Here is a 15,535-nt window from a genome sequence, read left to right as displayed (position 1 = left end):
TAATTTTTTATATAGTAACCCATGGCATATCAGCTCTATCTAGTCCTTGACTGTTCATGTGTATTACTTGGATAATTAAAGAGACAGCCAGAGGAGAAGAAGCAATGAGGAACATTAACAAAAAAAAGCCATTTTATTGAAAATGAAATTCAAACTTCAAATTAATATTACAACCATGAGAAAATGCCAAACAATTCAATTTACAGTTGCAACATACAATACAAATAGTCCCTTTGAACTTAAAGTAAACTCATCCCACAATCACTGTCTGTGGCACAAAGCAGAATGTGTTTGTACAATATGTGCATGAAAAGCAAACCATGGGCAACCGCATTTGAAAAAATAAAACAATTAAAGCTTGTATTTACAAGAAATGCTACAAATGTTTTGTTCCAGCAGAAATTCAAGACTGGTAAAACATAATTATCAACAACAACAAAAAGGAATGTCACTTGTATTACCTAAAACAAAGTTACTGTAAAAGTATGGTTTTGGCTGATATACTTAAAAGTATTGCATTTCTCTTAAAAAGCAAAGAGTACCTGTAAACCTGGAAGTAAACAAACATCTAAAAAAGTTCTCAGAAAATGTTAAAATGAAATGCATCATATTAAAAAACAGTAAGAAATTCAGGGGTTCAGAGAATCGGGCTTCTTTGATCTTGTACTCATAGCTGATGTAGGTTACAATTATTGCTTTAGTTCATGGCTTATTGTCGGTCTGAATCCTGGCACATCATGTCACCTGGATTCCATGGCAGGCTCCAGTAATCAAGACAGAGCCGTATTCCAATAAGTATGACAGTGCAAAAGTTTCCCCACTCAAAATGGCATCTTTGAGACCACTAAATCTTTGCTTGGGAGGCTGCTGTCAGGAAGTTCAAGACTAAGAAGTACACAGCAGCTGATCTGGTAAAATAATCTATAAATGTCACATTTTAGATCAAATCCAGCTTCAACACATGTGGTCCCATTGACTTCAGTAGGCCTACTTACATGGGTATGAACAGCTGGATTTATCGCTCTGTTTTGCATAAAGGACATCACACCTGTTCTGATGTAAGTACATCTTTGGTAAAATCTGAGAGAGCTGGAGATTAATAAAGACAATTCTTTCTTTTAAAATCCATGAACTGCACTCACCCTTCTACTCCTCGAGGAAAAGGACTCTTGTGCCACTGAGGAAATAATCCTCAGAATAATCATAATGTAAAGGACATTCTATGATTAACTCCATAACGCATAGTTACCTGAAATCCTGAACCAACATTTCCAAATGCACCTGGAAGCATTTTCCAGAAGCTCAGACATGCAATTGTCCACTGATGTGTTTGTGCAGTTACTCCTAATCACCAATACAAATATAGGAGATTTCTTAAAAATGCCAAAGGGATTTAGGTGCACATGTCCATTTAAAGTCAAAGGGACTTGTGCGCCTAAATCCTTGGGTGCTTTTGAAATCTCCTTCTTGGTATTTGTCTGCTTACATGAGCAGAATTTGCCATTTGCCTGTGTGATTCTGGCAGCTGAGACTATATCTACACAAACTATGGCATCAAACCCCCTTCTGCAAAGCCTGGTCAACGGACTCTGGGTCGGGGGTGGGTGCTTGTGACATTTGTGCTTAAAGCCTAAAAAGGGGGGTGAACTTTAGAGCCCAACTGCAATGTGTAGGCATCTATTTTTAGTATGAGTACCCTAATCCCAAGTCTGTAGACCTGGGCTGGAAGGTGGGCTGTGTCTATACAGCCTGCCACAGCATAAGTGCACAAATTCAGCATGCATTTTGTATTGCATAATTGCATGCTTAAGTACTGAGCAAAACAGAAATCAGGTCTATGGTAGATTTATCCAGAAATGAAATGAAGTGCTTGAATTGTTCTACAAAATCTTTAAGGGGAAAAAAAATTCGGGGTTGCTGCCTGCAGCCACTCTAACAACATTTCAACACAAAAGCATCCTTAAAAATTACTTAATATGCATACAGTAAATCTTAAAAAAGCCCTTCTCAGCAATAACAAATAATGTACAAATATAGTACCTTTTATTAAATAGGAAACAGCTTGCACTGGCAGTACATTTTTTTTCTTTTGCTTACTAAACAAAACACAAAACTGAAATGTGTAACCAGACACTGGCTTTTTAAGTGCTGCTGAAATTCGCAAACGTATTTTATAGTTACAAATAAATGGACAGTGGCATGCTTCAAGCTACCACAAACAAACAATAAATAGAATCAATTACAGCTTCCATCTTTGAAGGAAAAACTAAGTATTAGAAAAGTTACTTATTTAAGCATACTTAGTATACAACCTTTAGAAGGCAAAGACTTTTTGTTTTTTAAGAGCAAGTAATCACACCAAATTGTGAGGAATGTACCATGATGATGTTAAATCCCTGTAAGTTGACTGGCTAAGTCATTAACTGAGGATGACAATGTGTGTATTGTACAAATAAATTATTATACTGGAGGACCATCGTTGATTTAGTATGAGGGTTACATCCTCATTTTCAACAGAATTTCAGCCCAAGGAGGATACTGTTTACTGGACGCAATTAAGGCTAGTTGGACCAACAGAGAGCACTGCATGCTGGGAGTATAGAACCAAACAGGCTGCACTTATTAAACACCAGGGTGGCTGCAACCTGATCCACTCTATGGCCATGATTCAGCAAAACACTTAAGTACATGCTTAACTTTAGGCGCATGCCTCATTTCCATTGTCTTCAGTGGGACTTGAGCACATGATGAAGTGTTCTGCTAAATATGGATGGATTGCTGAATCAGAGAGGAATATATACAGTAGGAGACTGAACCCAAAGCCCATTGAAATCAACAGAAAGATTGCCACTAACTTACAAGGGCTTTGGGTCAGGATCCGACTCCTGAGAACTTACCAATGCAGCCCTTGATTGGCAAAATTTGAATACCTCTGTTGATGAATGGTATTGGGTATAATTTCATATCCCTGTATTAGTGTACCATGCTTAATAGCCAGGAATGGGCTTTAAGGTGACTTTCATCTTCAGTATTAAGTGTGAAGATCTGAGTATTGCTGAATGCTGTACTGGCAGAGCATTGGTCTGCAGAGCAGTTTTTCCCTTGTGCTTATCTCTGCAACATGACAACTGCCATAGCTATTTAAAAGTAAACAAAAAAGAATCCTTATCACTCTAGCATTTGATGCTAGTGAATTGTGACTACATCCAGTCAAGAGGCTAGCTACTTTTAGTTTTTATTTCATAAACTGATTTATAATATACAGCTGGCTGAAATCTCAGAGAAAAAACATTGATGGGATTATATCACAATTTCTCTCCTTATCCCTTTTCTAAACAGCTGTTAGTTGAAATGTCTATGAATTTTGAGATGCGGCAAAAATTTTGACAGTGTTTCAAAATTAGAAACCTGTTGTCAAAATTGACATTTTGAATGAAATATTTTTCAAATGTGGATGAAAAAAACAGGGAGAAAAGAAAAAAATAAAGCTCTCATTTTTCCTTCCTGTTTTCCAACCAGCTCAGCTTTTTGAAAGGCAAAGACTGTGTTGAAGGCAACCAGATAGCTAATAACATATTAAACACAATATTTCCTTCATAGGTTATTTTTAACAAAAAGCTACATCCAAACTAATTTGATATGGATGCATTTTGGCATGGGTGGGCGGGTTAATTGTGTTGTAACCAGTTAGCACTGGAACTGTTTTTCAGAGTTCAGGTACAGGTCTGACGTTCATACCCTTGAAGAAATTTAATATTTTTTTAAACAACCCACTTTTAGAGACCGAAGTCAACACAGCATTACATTAAGAGACATTTAAAGGGTCCAAATGTCATTAAATAATTTAAAGAAATATTTTATAAGTTATATGATGATTTATGTTAGCAAATAACTTCAAATTTCACACATTTATAACTTAAAACAAAAAACAAAAAACAAACACAGCCAAACACAAGTACTACCTATACCATTCTGGCTCGAGATTCATATATTGCCATTTTTATTTTTTGCATAAGTAATAAGATTTTGCTTTAATTTTGGAGGGTTGAGGGGATTTTGGTTAATGGGACAAAGGCAAAAATAATTATAGAAAAAGAAAGAGGAAACCCCAAGACTGTCTATTCAGATTGGTACCTTGAAGACTCATTCTTTTTAAGTACCCCCCTCCCCCCGAAAAAAGCCATGAACTGAAAAGTTCAAACTTTTATGTGCAATAAGGCTTGGATAGAAATTTTGAACAGCTACCATGATCTGAACGTACTATTGCAAAATGGAAGCAATTTGGTCTGTGCTGTCCGTTTCATGTGCACCAATACAAGCCAGTTGAATTGCACTATGTGAGTGAACAGGGTCCCCATACATTGTATGATTGCAACTGTATCTGGAGTTCAAGGTTTTTAAAAAATAAAATGGAGCACAACCTTTGTCTTGCTTCACCATGTTTTTCCTGATAACGGGGGGAGTCCGTTTTCTCCTTATTGGCAAACGAACTCACTATTTATTAAAACAGTCTAGACAAAAAAATGGATTTTTTTGTTTGTAAAAAATATATTTTAAATATAAAACAAGGTGTAAAATATTTCCAAGAAAAATATGTGATTTGATCCACATAATCTGAAACATGGATTGTGCTTGGTTGGTCACTCTTGTGTTATTTAGGGCTATTACCATCTCATCTAAGCAGTTGCACATAACAGAAAATCTATTTTAAGAACAGGCACTTTGTAGTTTGTCGACCATTTGTTTTTGGCTCACGGAGATTGGGCTACACGGAGGAAATTTCAATATGGCCTCCACACGGACTCATCCATTCTGCCACTAGAATTCAAAACAGTTGGGGAGCTGCTGTGGCTTCCATCAGCCTCCACCCCATCATTCTGGTTAGGCAAGTTAGGATTTAATAGTGTGCTTCCGTTTGATGTGGTGGTGCAGGGAGGAAGCATTCTGGAAGGCGAGCGGTCTCCTCCCGGCACCATGGGGAACTGGTATGATCCTGATGAAGTGCCATAGTAGAGATAGGGAGTGCTGCTGGTCTGGAATGGTCCACTTTGGTTTTGGGAAGAGCCTGGGTAGGGTGGTGGTAAGTAGGTGTGGTAGTGAGTGGTTGCTGACATACCCAGTGACATGCCTGAGGTGACGGGCGGTGTATAGGTAAAGGTAGCTGGATAGTGCATTCGTGGGTTGGAGAAGCGGCTTTCAGTGAGGGATGAAATGCTCGTGAACTGCCTGGGATCTGAAAATGGCCCCAACTCCGAAGCACCTAAAAATTATAACAAAAAACGGGGGGAAATTCTGTAAATATAATTTTTTATAATAAAGTGATTTTAAAAAGAAAAGAAAACCCACTTACTTTGGTCCCCAAAAGAACAGCACATCATATCAAATAATACATTGCAAGGAACAAAATCATAGGCCTGTCTTGTACAAATGCTGGACCAAAAGCATTCCTAGGGTAACTCCACTGATGAGAATGGTGTCAGTGGTATTGACAATGGCAAGTACTGAAAAAACACTTTCTCAGACCTCTCCCCCGAGACTTTAAAAAATAATAAATGCTGAGTTATATTGTATTTGCCTTCTGGTTTCTGAGCATAGAGGGTGCACTTGGGTCACCTTTTCAGGCTTTCCTCTGCAACCGGGAGGGCTAGAAACCTTTTGTTTTAAAAGACAGCTAAGTCTCCTGTGAGCACTTGCCTTCAGAAGCTGGGGTTTTAAGAAAAAACAAGTAACTATCCCTAGACTTACAATAAAATCACAAGGGTTGGCCACACTGAGTTAATCATGCCATTACCATCAACAAGAGTTAAACCAGGGATAACTATGCCCCTACTCCACTTATCACACAATATATCTCCAGTGGACAGGGTTTTCATCTCTGAAAAAGGCTATTGGTTGGATTTCAAGAGCTTTAAAACAAGGTGAGCCACCAACCTGCTAGGAAGTCCGAGTGTTTTAATTTTCTGCACAGTGCATGTTAAGTTGAAAGCCCTAAACTCCTTATTCACAGAAGCTGCCTGCCTATAGCGTTTCTTCCATCTGGATGTCTATAAGACCCCACAGCATGTGCTTACTCCAATGCTCTCGATGGTAACAGTCTACAATACATTTGTCTCTGACATGAAGCAGGAATGGGTGAACTCATTCAGCTCAATTTCCAATCCACTCCAAACATCCGGGGTTTGAAAGTACCCTTGGAACTCGGAGGTTAAAATAGGTTGGGTGGTCTGCTTAGGAAACTGGAGGAGAAGGAGCAGAATTAGGAATAGTGGAAGTCAGAGAGCTGGCAGAATGAAAATGGGGGGGAGGACAGAGAAAAAAATCTAATGAAAAACTACAGCACAGTCTAGGGCACTTAATTTTGCCAGAATACCTTTAGAGGTTGTGTGTGTGTGTGCATGCACACACACACACACACGCACAGAGGGAACACTGGTTTAAATTGCAGGGAAAGTGTTCATGAGCTAAAACTGGTTTGGTCCTATGCTCCTTTGTTTGCGAACTTAGCAGCTTTGCAAAACTTCATGACCCATGAGGTTAACCCATCTCCTCTCCCAATGCCACTAAATCTATGGTATTATAGAGGGAATTTAGGGCTCCTATCACGTGCCAGATGTCTGCACTGAACACTGAATACCTGCTTATCCACGGCATATGCTGCCCATGAGAAAGCAGCAGTGCTTTCCTACACCATGACAACAATGCACCTCGAACCTGCCCTGCAAACATTCTGTTAAAACTGCCATCCGCTGGCTTGGTGGTTTTTATGATTTCAACACCTCACTATGAGAAACTGCACCAAGACGACTAGCTCATTTGACATAAACCAGTCAAATGCTGCCGAGTGGTGATTAGAAATGTACCAAACAGCAATGTTCAGAACTGGATTAGCCATAGGGTTAAATCACAAGGTCTGACTGAGAGTGAGGGAGAAAAGCTGGATTAAAAGTTCTAGTGTGGGGCCGTTTCTAGGTGTGATCATTGTTTGATTACTACCACCTGATCAGGAGTTTAATCAGTGACCTAGAGGTGAATGACTTCCTATCCATTGCCTGTCTACTAACCCCTCCCCCCCCCATACACACACATACGTATATAGCTTGTACAACAGAACCTTAGAGTTCTGATCTGCCTGGTCACCATGCACTTCATTTCAAATCAGAAGTACACTTCAACCTCCATACTCCAGGGCTATGTCTACACTACAGGCTTTTTGTGCAAGAACTGTTTTACACAAGAGTTCTTTCCCTCCCCCACAACTTCTGTAGTGGCAGGAGGTGGTTCCTGGGAGTGGCATGGGACACGGAGCCATGTGTGCCCCTGAGAGCAGGGTGCCAGGTAAATGCCCCATCCCCATCCCCATCCCCATCCCCCTCGTAGACCATCCCGCTTTCCGTCTCTCCCAGATCCTGTCCCAGCACCCTCCATGGGCCACAAAAATTCCTTAATCCAGCATATCCCATTTCCCAGGGTTGCTGGATTAAAGAGGTTCAAGTGTACACAATCAGCAGAGACCACAACAACAATAAAGCAAAGGCAAGCACCATGTTAAACATAATCTACTAAAAAAAGGGAAAGTTTAAAAAAATGGACCAGATAAGGAAACTGTTCCTATGCTTGTTTCATTTAAATTAAGTTAGTTAAAAGCAAAATTTTTTCTTTTACATATTAAAGTTTCAAAGTTGTATTCAGTCAATGTTCAGTTGTGAATTTTTTAAAACAACCCTAGCGTTTTGGTCAAAGTTACTTACATTCAGAGTTATGAACAACCTCCATTCCTAAGATGTTTGCAAGTCAAAGCTTCTACTGTACCTTTAGAGCAAACACTGTTTGTCTACTTCAAATTCTTTAGTTTCTAACTACACACAACAGCCTAAAGCTATACCACCCAGAAACAAAGCTATTATTTTGGAAAACTATCATGTTGCTCCCTTTATACTGTGAAGAGGTCTGATACATATCAGGAAATGTACGATTATTGTACAGTTTCTCCAACTGCTTGAGATACTGAGTCAGAATCTGTTAGTGTTTATGATGCTCTCACATTAGTGTAACTCTACTGTCTTGAATGGAGCTGCTCCTAATTTACATTGGTGCAAGTTAAATTCAAAGGTAGATATGAAATTTGTACAGTTTTAAGTATTTATTTATTTTTTGCAACCACTTTCTGTGTGTAAGTTTAAGCAAGTACATAACTGTTTGCAGGACTGGGACCTTAGACAGTAAGCTTTTGTGGGCATGGAATCCCTTTATTTGCATTTGTGCTATGAAATGGCATGCACATAAGTAATGATGATGAATGAGAGATAATAATTTGAAAGCACAGTAAAGTATGTGTCTTGAAATACCTCCACCCTCCCACAACCCCCTCACCTGGTCTCATTCCACAATTAAAAATTTACACTGATTTTTCTGATTTAACAGTGGTAAAAATAGTTTGAATGTGAGGCCTCCCAGTCTCACAAAGTGTCACTTTCACATTAGTGCCATATGCAACCTATAGCCTATTAAAGGACTGAAAGCTTTACCTAAGCTACTCTTATTTAGTGAAAACTGCATCACCTCCACTGCTGTTGCAAGGACATGAAATGTAAATCTACATCTCTAATACAATTTCTGCCTTCTATGATATGACCATTTTAGGGAGCTTAATCTACTATATATTTGAGAGAGTTTGTACATCTGTCTGCCTGTGTATTCGTCTGTCCATTGAAGATCTCCTCCTAAATGGTAACAGCTAGGACCACCACATTTGGTATACAGCTTCCTCTTATAACTTAAAGCAAGGTCAGGGTTTGGTTGTGACAGGACAATGGGATGTGCCTGGAACTGGATTGTTTCTCATAAAATGGAAAAGGAGGGGTCTGATACGAGGGATAGTTACTCTGCAGAAAGACCACAGGGGGCAAAGATGGGGATCCACTAGGCCAGCAGGGGGGGCATGGTGGAGAAAGAGATAGCTATCTACTGTTTATTTCAGAGTTTGTGTGTGTGTCTGTTTGTCTGTATGCCTGTCTATCCCCGAGCCGAGGAACATAAATCCTCCCCCGGCTGTGCCTGCTGCAGCGGCCATGGATGCTTCTTACCTGGGCCCCAGCTGCTGCAAGGAGTGAAGGCTGGGGTGGTCCTCTCTCCTGGGCAGTCTGCATACTGAACCCTTCATCCCTTGCCCCACCCCAGAGTAATGATTTAAATGAAGAAAAACAAAACTTGAGTTAAGGACCAGAGGAGCAACACCAGGTAAATCTTCTAGTTAACCACATAAAAGAAAAATCAAATCAAAGTTTAGCTCTTTATGCAAAGCATTTACATCTCAAAAAGTTTAGGTGAACAGTTTTTAAATTTACTAGCTAAATTCTGCATAAATGTAGTTTGGCATGCAAATCATCCATGAAATATAAATTTGGAACAGAAACGTAGTCATTTAAAATGTCAATCTCCACACTAAAGCAGTAGGCTAGTATATACTTTCTTTACCGAAGACCATGCTGCTCTTGTGTGTTTTGTATTTAAAATAAGAACAATTAAAATTCCATGTGGTTTCACTTATTTTGATGCAGAAGCCTCATTAAAAGCCCTAGACTTGGGAGCTTGCCAGTAACAGTCTAGGACTGGTTTTGAATGAGATTTTTTTTTACCTGTTGCAGCTTCACTGATATATTGTTTACAGCACAGCGTGTGCCATGGTCATTTTTCCATTTCAGTTTACGGATGCCAGTTAATGCCAGTTGACATTCATTTTTCAATTAATGAGCGTGGCTTGTCGTTTATAGAGAATAATGCAACAAATTTCCTCCTGGTTTCAGCACTTTGCCCAATCACTTCCAATTATTATGGACTGTAATGTACTGTGGGTAGATTAACTCCTTCTGGGTACAGCAAGCTGATGTGGACTTTAAAAGGATTATAGGATCATTTTATAACTTACAAACATTGCAATTTGCTGGAATGTGCTTAGTCATTTTTTTGTTATTGGGACATTACTGAAAAAACAGTCCCGAAACATATTGCACATGTCTGCTGTGGAAGGGGATTTTAACAATCCAGTGCAGTATGTAATTATTAAAAAAAAAAAGTATGAGAAAATACAATGGTGTTTGTCTATTCTGTGCCATATTAGAAAACAACTGAACCTCAGCTTGGTATATTTATAATTATCTGTAGGGACTATTTTAATAATTATATTTTACCTAAATAGTGTACCACAGCTTTTAGGCTTTCTGGTATGCCTTGCACTGTTTAAAGATTGCAGTAGTTCTTGTATATTGAATTCTGTGTTCAGTAGTTATTCTAACCTAAATAATTAGGGATGTAGGATTAACTGATCTGTTCAGAATTTTTTCTTCTCTAATGTCTGTGATTTACTTATAGACTAACCAATTTATTGGAGCATAAGCTTTCGTGGGCAAAGACCCATTTCATCAGATGCATGTCGACATGCATCTAACGAAGTGGGTCTTTGCCCACGAAAGCTTATGCTCCAATAAATCAATGAGTCTATAAGGTGCTACGGGACTCCTTGTCACTTTTACAGATTCAGACTAACACGGCTACCCCTCTGATACTATGATTTACTTGTAGGCTGTGTCTAGACTGGCAAGTTTTTCCGCAAAAGCAGCTGCTTTTGTGGAAAAACTTGCCAGCTGTCTACACTGGCTGCTTGAATTTCCGCAAGAACACTGACGATCTCATGTAAGAAATCAGTGCTTCTTGAAGAAATACTATACTGCTCCCGTTTGGGCAAAAGTCCTTTTGCGCAAAAGCTTTTGCATAAAAGGGCCAGTATAGACAGCTCAGATTTGTTTTGCGCAAAAAAGCCCCAATCGCGAAAATGACGATCAGGGCTTTTTTGCGCAAAAGCGCGTCTAGATTGGCCACGGATGCTTTTGCGCAAAACGACTTTTGCGCAAAAGCATCTGTGCCAATCTAGATGCTCTTTTCCACATATGCTTTTAACGGAAAAACTTTTCTGTTAAAAGCATTTGCGGAAAATCATGCCAATCTAGATGTAGCCGTACAGTTTAGCTTATTATAGGCAGAGGTGATAGCACACCTACTATAGAGGTTGCCTGAATCTTCCCATTATAAGATTAAAGGTTCTGGTTGCTTATAACACATTTTAAACCATTTAAGATGAAATTTTCCATATGGAGTCTCTGCCTTGGGCTATTATTATTATTTTTATTATTTCAGTCAAAACAGTTGTGTTGTTTCTGAGAATGAGGCTAGTAGAAAATAATTGTTAACCCTTATGGGGAATAGGGCTGGGTCCAGAGCAGGTTGGTGGGAACAGAGAAGATGTCATGCTTGGGCGAAACAGTGGCAAGAGTCTTTGTCCAGGGGAGCCAACAGACAGGCTGGGCCTCTGGCAAGGTAGAAGGGGGCTTAGCTCTGCTCTCTCAGAAGGGGTGGGACCTCAGGTGGAAGGAGTGGGGCTAGGGATAGCCAGCCCTCAGTATCGCCCAGAGCATCCTGCACCCTTTCAGCCCCTGCCAGCACTCAGAGGCCAGAAGTGTCGGTAACGGCTGGAACCCCTGGACTCTTTTGAATCACCAGGCCCCAGGGCAGCTGCCCCCTTTTCTACCCCCTGATGGCAGGCCTGTCTGTGCCCCCTAAAGTCTTCGCAGGCCCTTGACTTCAACGAGGCTGCATATAGGTACAAGGGTCTGACTGTGTGGCTCCAACTGCAGGATTGGGGCCTGAGATCAGAGGCAATACATGAGGGGGAAAAAGATACAGGGTCACCTGCCCCCCTTCAGATTTGTGGCTTGGGTTTTTTACTCACTATGCTTACATGGACTGAGCATGCTCAGTAATACTGAGGAAGTTGGCTAACCTCACTCCGTCCTCACTGCCCACTATGAGAAGCCATGGGCGGTCTCTGCCTAAGATTGTAATTTCCAAGGGGCACAGGGTGCCTCCTTTATTGTCTGTTAATTGGCATGCACGCATTGGCTCTGATGCTACACACACTCACATATATGCTTACCATTCTGCACACGCTCAGTATGACTACTTGTAGGCATATAGCTGAGCATTTATATAAATATTGGCAAGATTGGGGACTTGTAGTCCTAGGGAGATAATTATCATCATATTGTTTTTTCTCAGTGTCTCAGATTCTCCATTTTGAAAGGAGAATAATACTTTCCTAATGCTTGGGCTAATTCTTAAGAAACCCCAGGTGTACTTTCACTAAGTGCTTCATAGTTGCATAGTGCTAGAGAAACAAAAAATTAGTTGAATGTATTATTAATGTCATTATTCATACAAGTGACCTTCATAACTTTTACCTCATGAAAATAACATTCTGTGAAGTCTGGGACTTTGTTTTTTAAAATAATTCAAAGTTTGTATAGCTACTACATTATATCACAAACCAAGTACATCTTTAATTAAGGGTTTCTCAGCCAGTTATGCTGTCAGGAAATTATATATTCTTAGCAAAGCCAAAGGAAAATTGGGAACATCTTTAAAAAAAGTGAAATAGGGAAAGATGTTCCCCACAATTTTTGCCGTGTTCCACTCTTTTCTATACTGTGATGCCCAACTAACAGCACAGTAGAGTTAGGGGATCTCCCTTTCCATCTAGTCATAAAGAAAGGCTGTGACCCTCTACAATCTATTTGAAACCTCCAAATAGAAAACCCATTTTTTTTATGTAGTCAGAGCCTTTTTCAGGGATATTGTTAGCCTTCTCCAAAGTGGAGATAGAGTACATTGATGCATAACTGCCTTGTTGTAAGTGAGCTGAAAATATTTTAATAATAATACAGAGATACATTTATTTTTACAAGAGCCGAACACAGCTTTTGTTACAGCTGACAATATCCAGACAAACAATAGCAGCAATAGAAGGATGAACTGCTCTCCCGTTTGCCTCAATGAGATGTAAACTTCATAGCCTGAGTGGAACCATTTAAATTGTAATATTGAACACATCAGTCTAACAAAACTCAGCTGAACGTTTTAACTCTTCATCTGTACCATTATAGCATTTTTCCTGGTCATATCTTTCCTTCATTTGAATGTGAATTTATGTGATACCAGTTGAACCTCTCTAGTCCAGCACCTGGAAACATAACTGGTGTCAAACCAGAGAATTTTCCAGACCACAGGAGGACATTATTGTCTAGCAGCATTACCAACACTTACATTGCTTACTGGACTCGTAGAAGACATTAAATTAGAGCTAAATAACAGCACAGAACACTGAAAGCCAGCACTGGTGACTGTAAAAAAACCTATGGGACTGCAGGAAACTTGGCCACACCCATGATAAGTGAACACCCAGCTAACTAAAATCATGCCTGACCATGAATGTTGCCAGACCAGAGAGTGCCGGACTAGGGAGGTTCAACCTGTATTTCACTTTTTTTAACGCTGACTTGTGTGTTTTGGTGCTTAGGCATGATGAAAAGCAAATTAAAATATCATCTGTTTATTAGCTAGATAGATTAGACAGAATTGTCCTTGAATGATTAGACAGAATTTTTCCTTTCTCTTTGGGTCATCTAATGTCAAACGTCAAAGTACACAACAAAGGGGAGTGATTCCTAGGCATATCAGACAGACCGCTTAGCAGGTAAAGTGATGTCTTTTCACTTTCCCATTTAACTCAGCATTGATTCTATCTTTACTCACTCCACTCCCTTAATAAGACTTATCTGCTACAGTGGCTGGACAGAAAGAAGAAAGAGGAAATCCTGTTTCCTTCTTTATGTATTTTAACTATGTTTTGGCCACTATTGCATATCTGTGCACTGGTTTACACTGAGTTCTCTGAAATGGCATGAAAGTTTTTCTCCTGATAGTTAGTAAATGTAGAAACCAGCAACATGAATGAGTAGCAATTCATTCCAATGTGTAATTCCTTGTACAACACCACCCCTGTGCATGGACTGCTGACAGCAGGGATCGAATCAGGGATCTCTGGTTATAAAATGATGAGTGTCTATTACCTGAGCTAACGAACCAAAATACCTTAGTGCTCAGGCTATTGCAGACTCCTAATGCTTTCTATATGTGGCCCAGCCCCTGAAGTAGAACAGAGGGCATACTGTGTACATGTAGTTTGCATTTGTCAAGAGGGAATTTCATCTGCCATTAAATGCTACCCATTCAATTTGCATTATTAGGCTCCTTGCTGTCTTCTCTAGTTTTCCATGTCCTATCTTCCCCACCATCCACATGCCAACCCTGTGTGATCATGGTGGAGAAGAGGAAGTGGTTATATTTTGGAGGTGTCAGGAATCGGTTCTCCGCTAGCTTGACTTGAGAAATTTAAACCTTCCTTAATGCGGGCACAGAGCTGGCTTCTGAAACAATGGAATTTAAAAGCCTGACACTTCTATGCATTGAAAAACTATTTGTAAGTCATTTTTATATAATATACCCCTCAAAAGAACTATTCACAAATAACTATTGGCCATGGATGATGTGAACTTATATAGCTGTAGCATGGAGTCTGTCATATATAGCACTTCTCCCACCACTGCATTCACACAGTATTTCAGTTTCTGTTGCAAAATGCACCCGTTCCTTAATAGTTTAGGGTACGTCTACACAGCAAAGTTATTTCGGGATACCAGAGGTAACCCGAAATAGCTACCCCACGTCTTTTGAATGCATCCGCTATTTTGAAATATAGCAGATACACTATTTTGCCATCCCTGTAAACGCAGGGGCTATGTCTACACTGGCCCCTTCTTCGGAAGGGGCATGCTAATTTTGAACTTGGGAATAGGGAAATCCGCGGGGGATTTAAATATCCCCCGCGGGATTTAAATAAACATTCCACCGCTTTTTTTCAGGCTTGGGGAAAAGCCGGAAAAAAGCGTCTAGACTGGCGTGATCCTCCGGAATAAAGTCCTTTTCCGGAGGATCTCTTATTCCTACTTTGAAGTAGGAGATTCCTTTGAAGTAGGAATAAGAGATCCTCCGGAAAAGGGCTTTATTCCGGAGGATCGCGCCAGTCTAGACGCTTTTTTCCGGCTTTTCCCCAAGCCTGAAAAAAAGCGGTGGAATGTTTATTTAAATCCCGCGGGGCATATTTAAATCCCCCGCGGATTTCCCTATTCCCAAGTTCAAAATTAGCATGCCCCTTCCGAAGAAGGGGCCAGTGTAGACGTAGCCTGGGAGTAAGGGATGGCTCGAAATAGCACTTTATTTTGGAATTTGGTGCTGTGTAGACAGCCTCAACTGATGAAATAAGCTATTTTAAAATAGATTTGAAATAAGCTATGTGATTTGCGTAGCGCAAATTGTGTATCTTATTTCGAGTTGCAGGTGCTGTGTAGATGCACCCTAACTGTGCACAGCAACACTAACACAAACTAAGTCAGTCCTTTTACTAGAGTTCATCGTTACTTGTACCTCTTTATTAAGGTAGGCAATCAGTGCAGTATTTTGGAAATAGAATATATATAATACTTCTTGGAACTATCACAAGCAATCTGGCAAATCTGCAACACTGCAAAAAAAAAGCTATCACTTTGTGAGGTCACTCACACACAAAATACACACCCTGTTCAATTTC

The 15,535-nt window shown here is 39.9% G+C and overlaps 1 protein-coding gene across 3 annotated transcripts in view; it reads right to left on the bottom strand.

Moving 5' to 3' along the window:
* Window positions 1-114: 114 nt before the first annotated feature.
* The window catches only part of RUNX2 (RUNX family transcription factor 2), a 213,045-nt gene continuing 197,624 nt past the window's right edge, over window positions 115-15,535 (bottom strand). For all 3 annotated transcript variants that reach the window (XM_075923375.1, XM_075923376.1, XM_075923377.1), the window contains one exon: window positions 115-5,260. In XM_075923375.1, coding sequence (XP_075779490.1) covers window positions 4,782-5,260 — 479 coding nt within the window. In that variant the 3' untranslated portion in view covers window positions 115-4,781. The remainder of the gene's footprint in view (window positions 5,261-15,535) is intronic.

This window comes from Pelodiscus sinensis, chromosome 3 (genome assembly GCF_049634645.1).
Source record: "Pelodiscus sinensis isolate JC-2024 chromosome 3, ASM4963464v1, whole genome shotgun sequence".
Lineage (NCBI taxonomy): Eukaryota > Metazoa > Chordata > Testudines > Trionychidae > Pelodiscus > Pelodiscus sinensis.
Note: the sequence above shows the minus strand (reverse complement) of the source record. Positions and strands in the feature narration are given on the sequence as shown.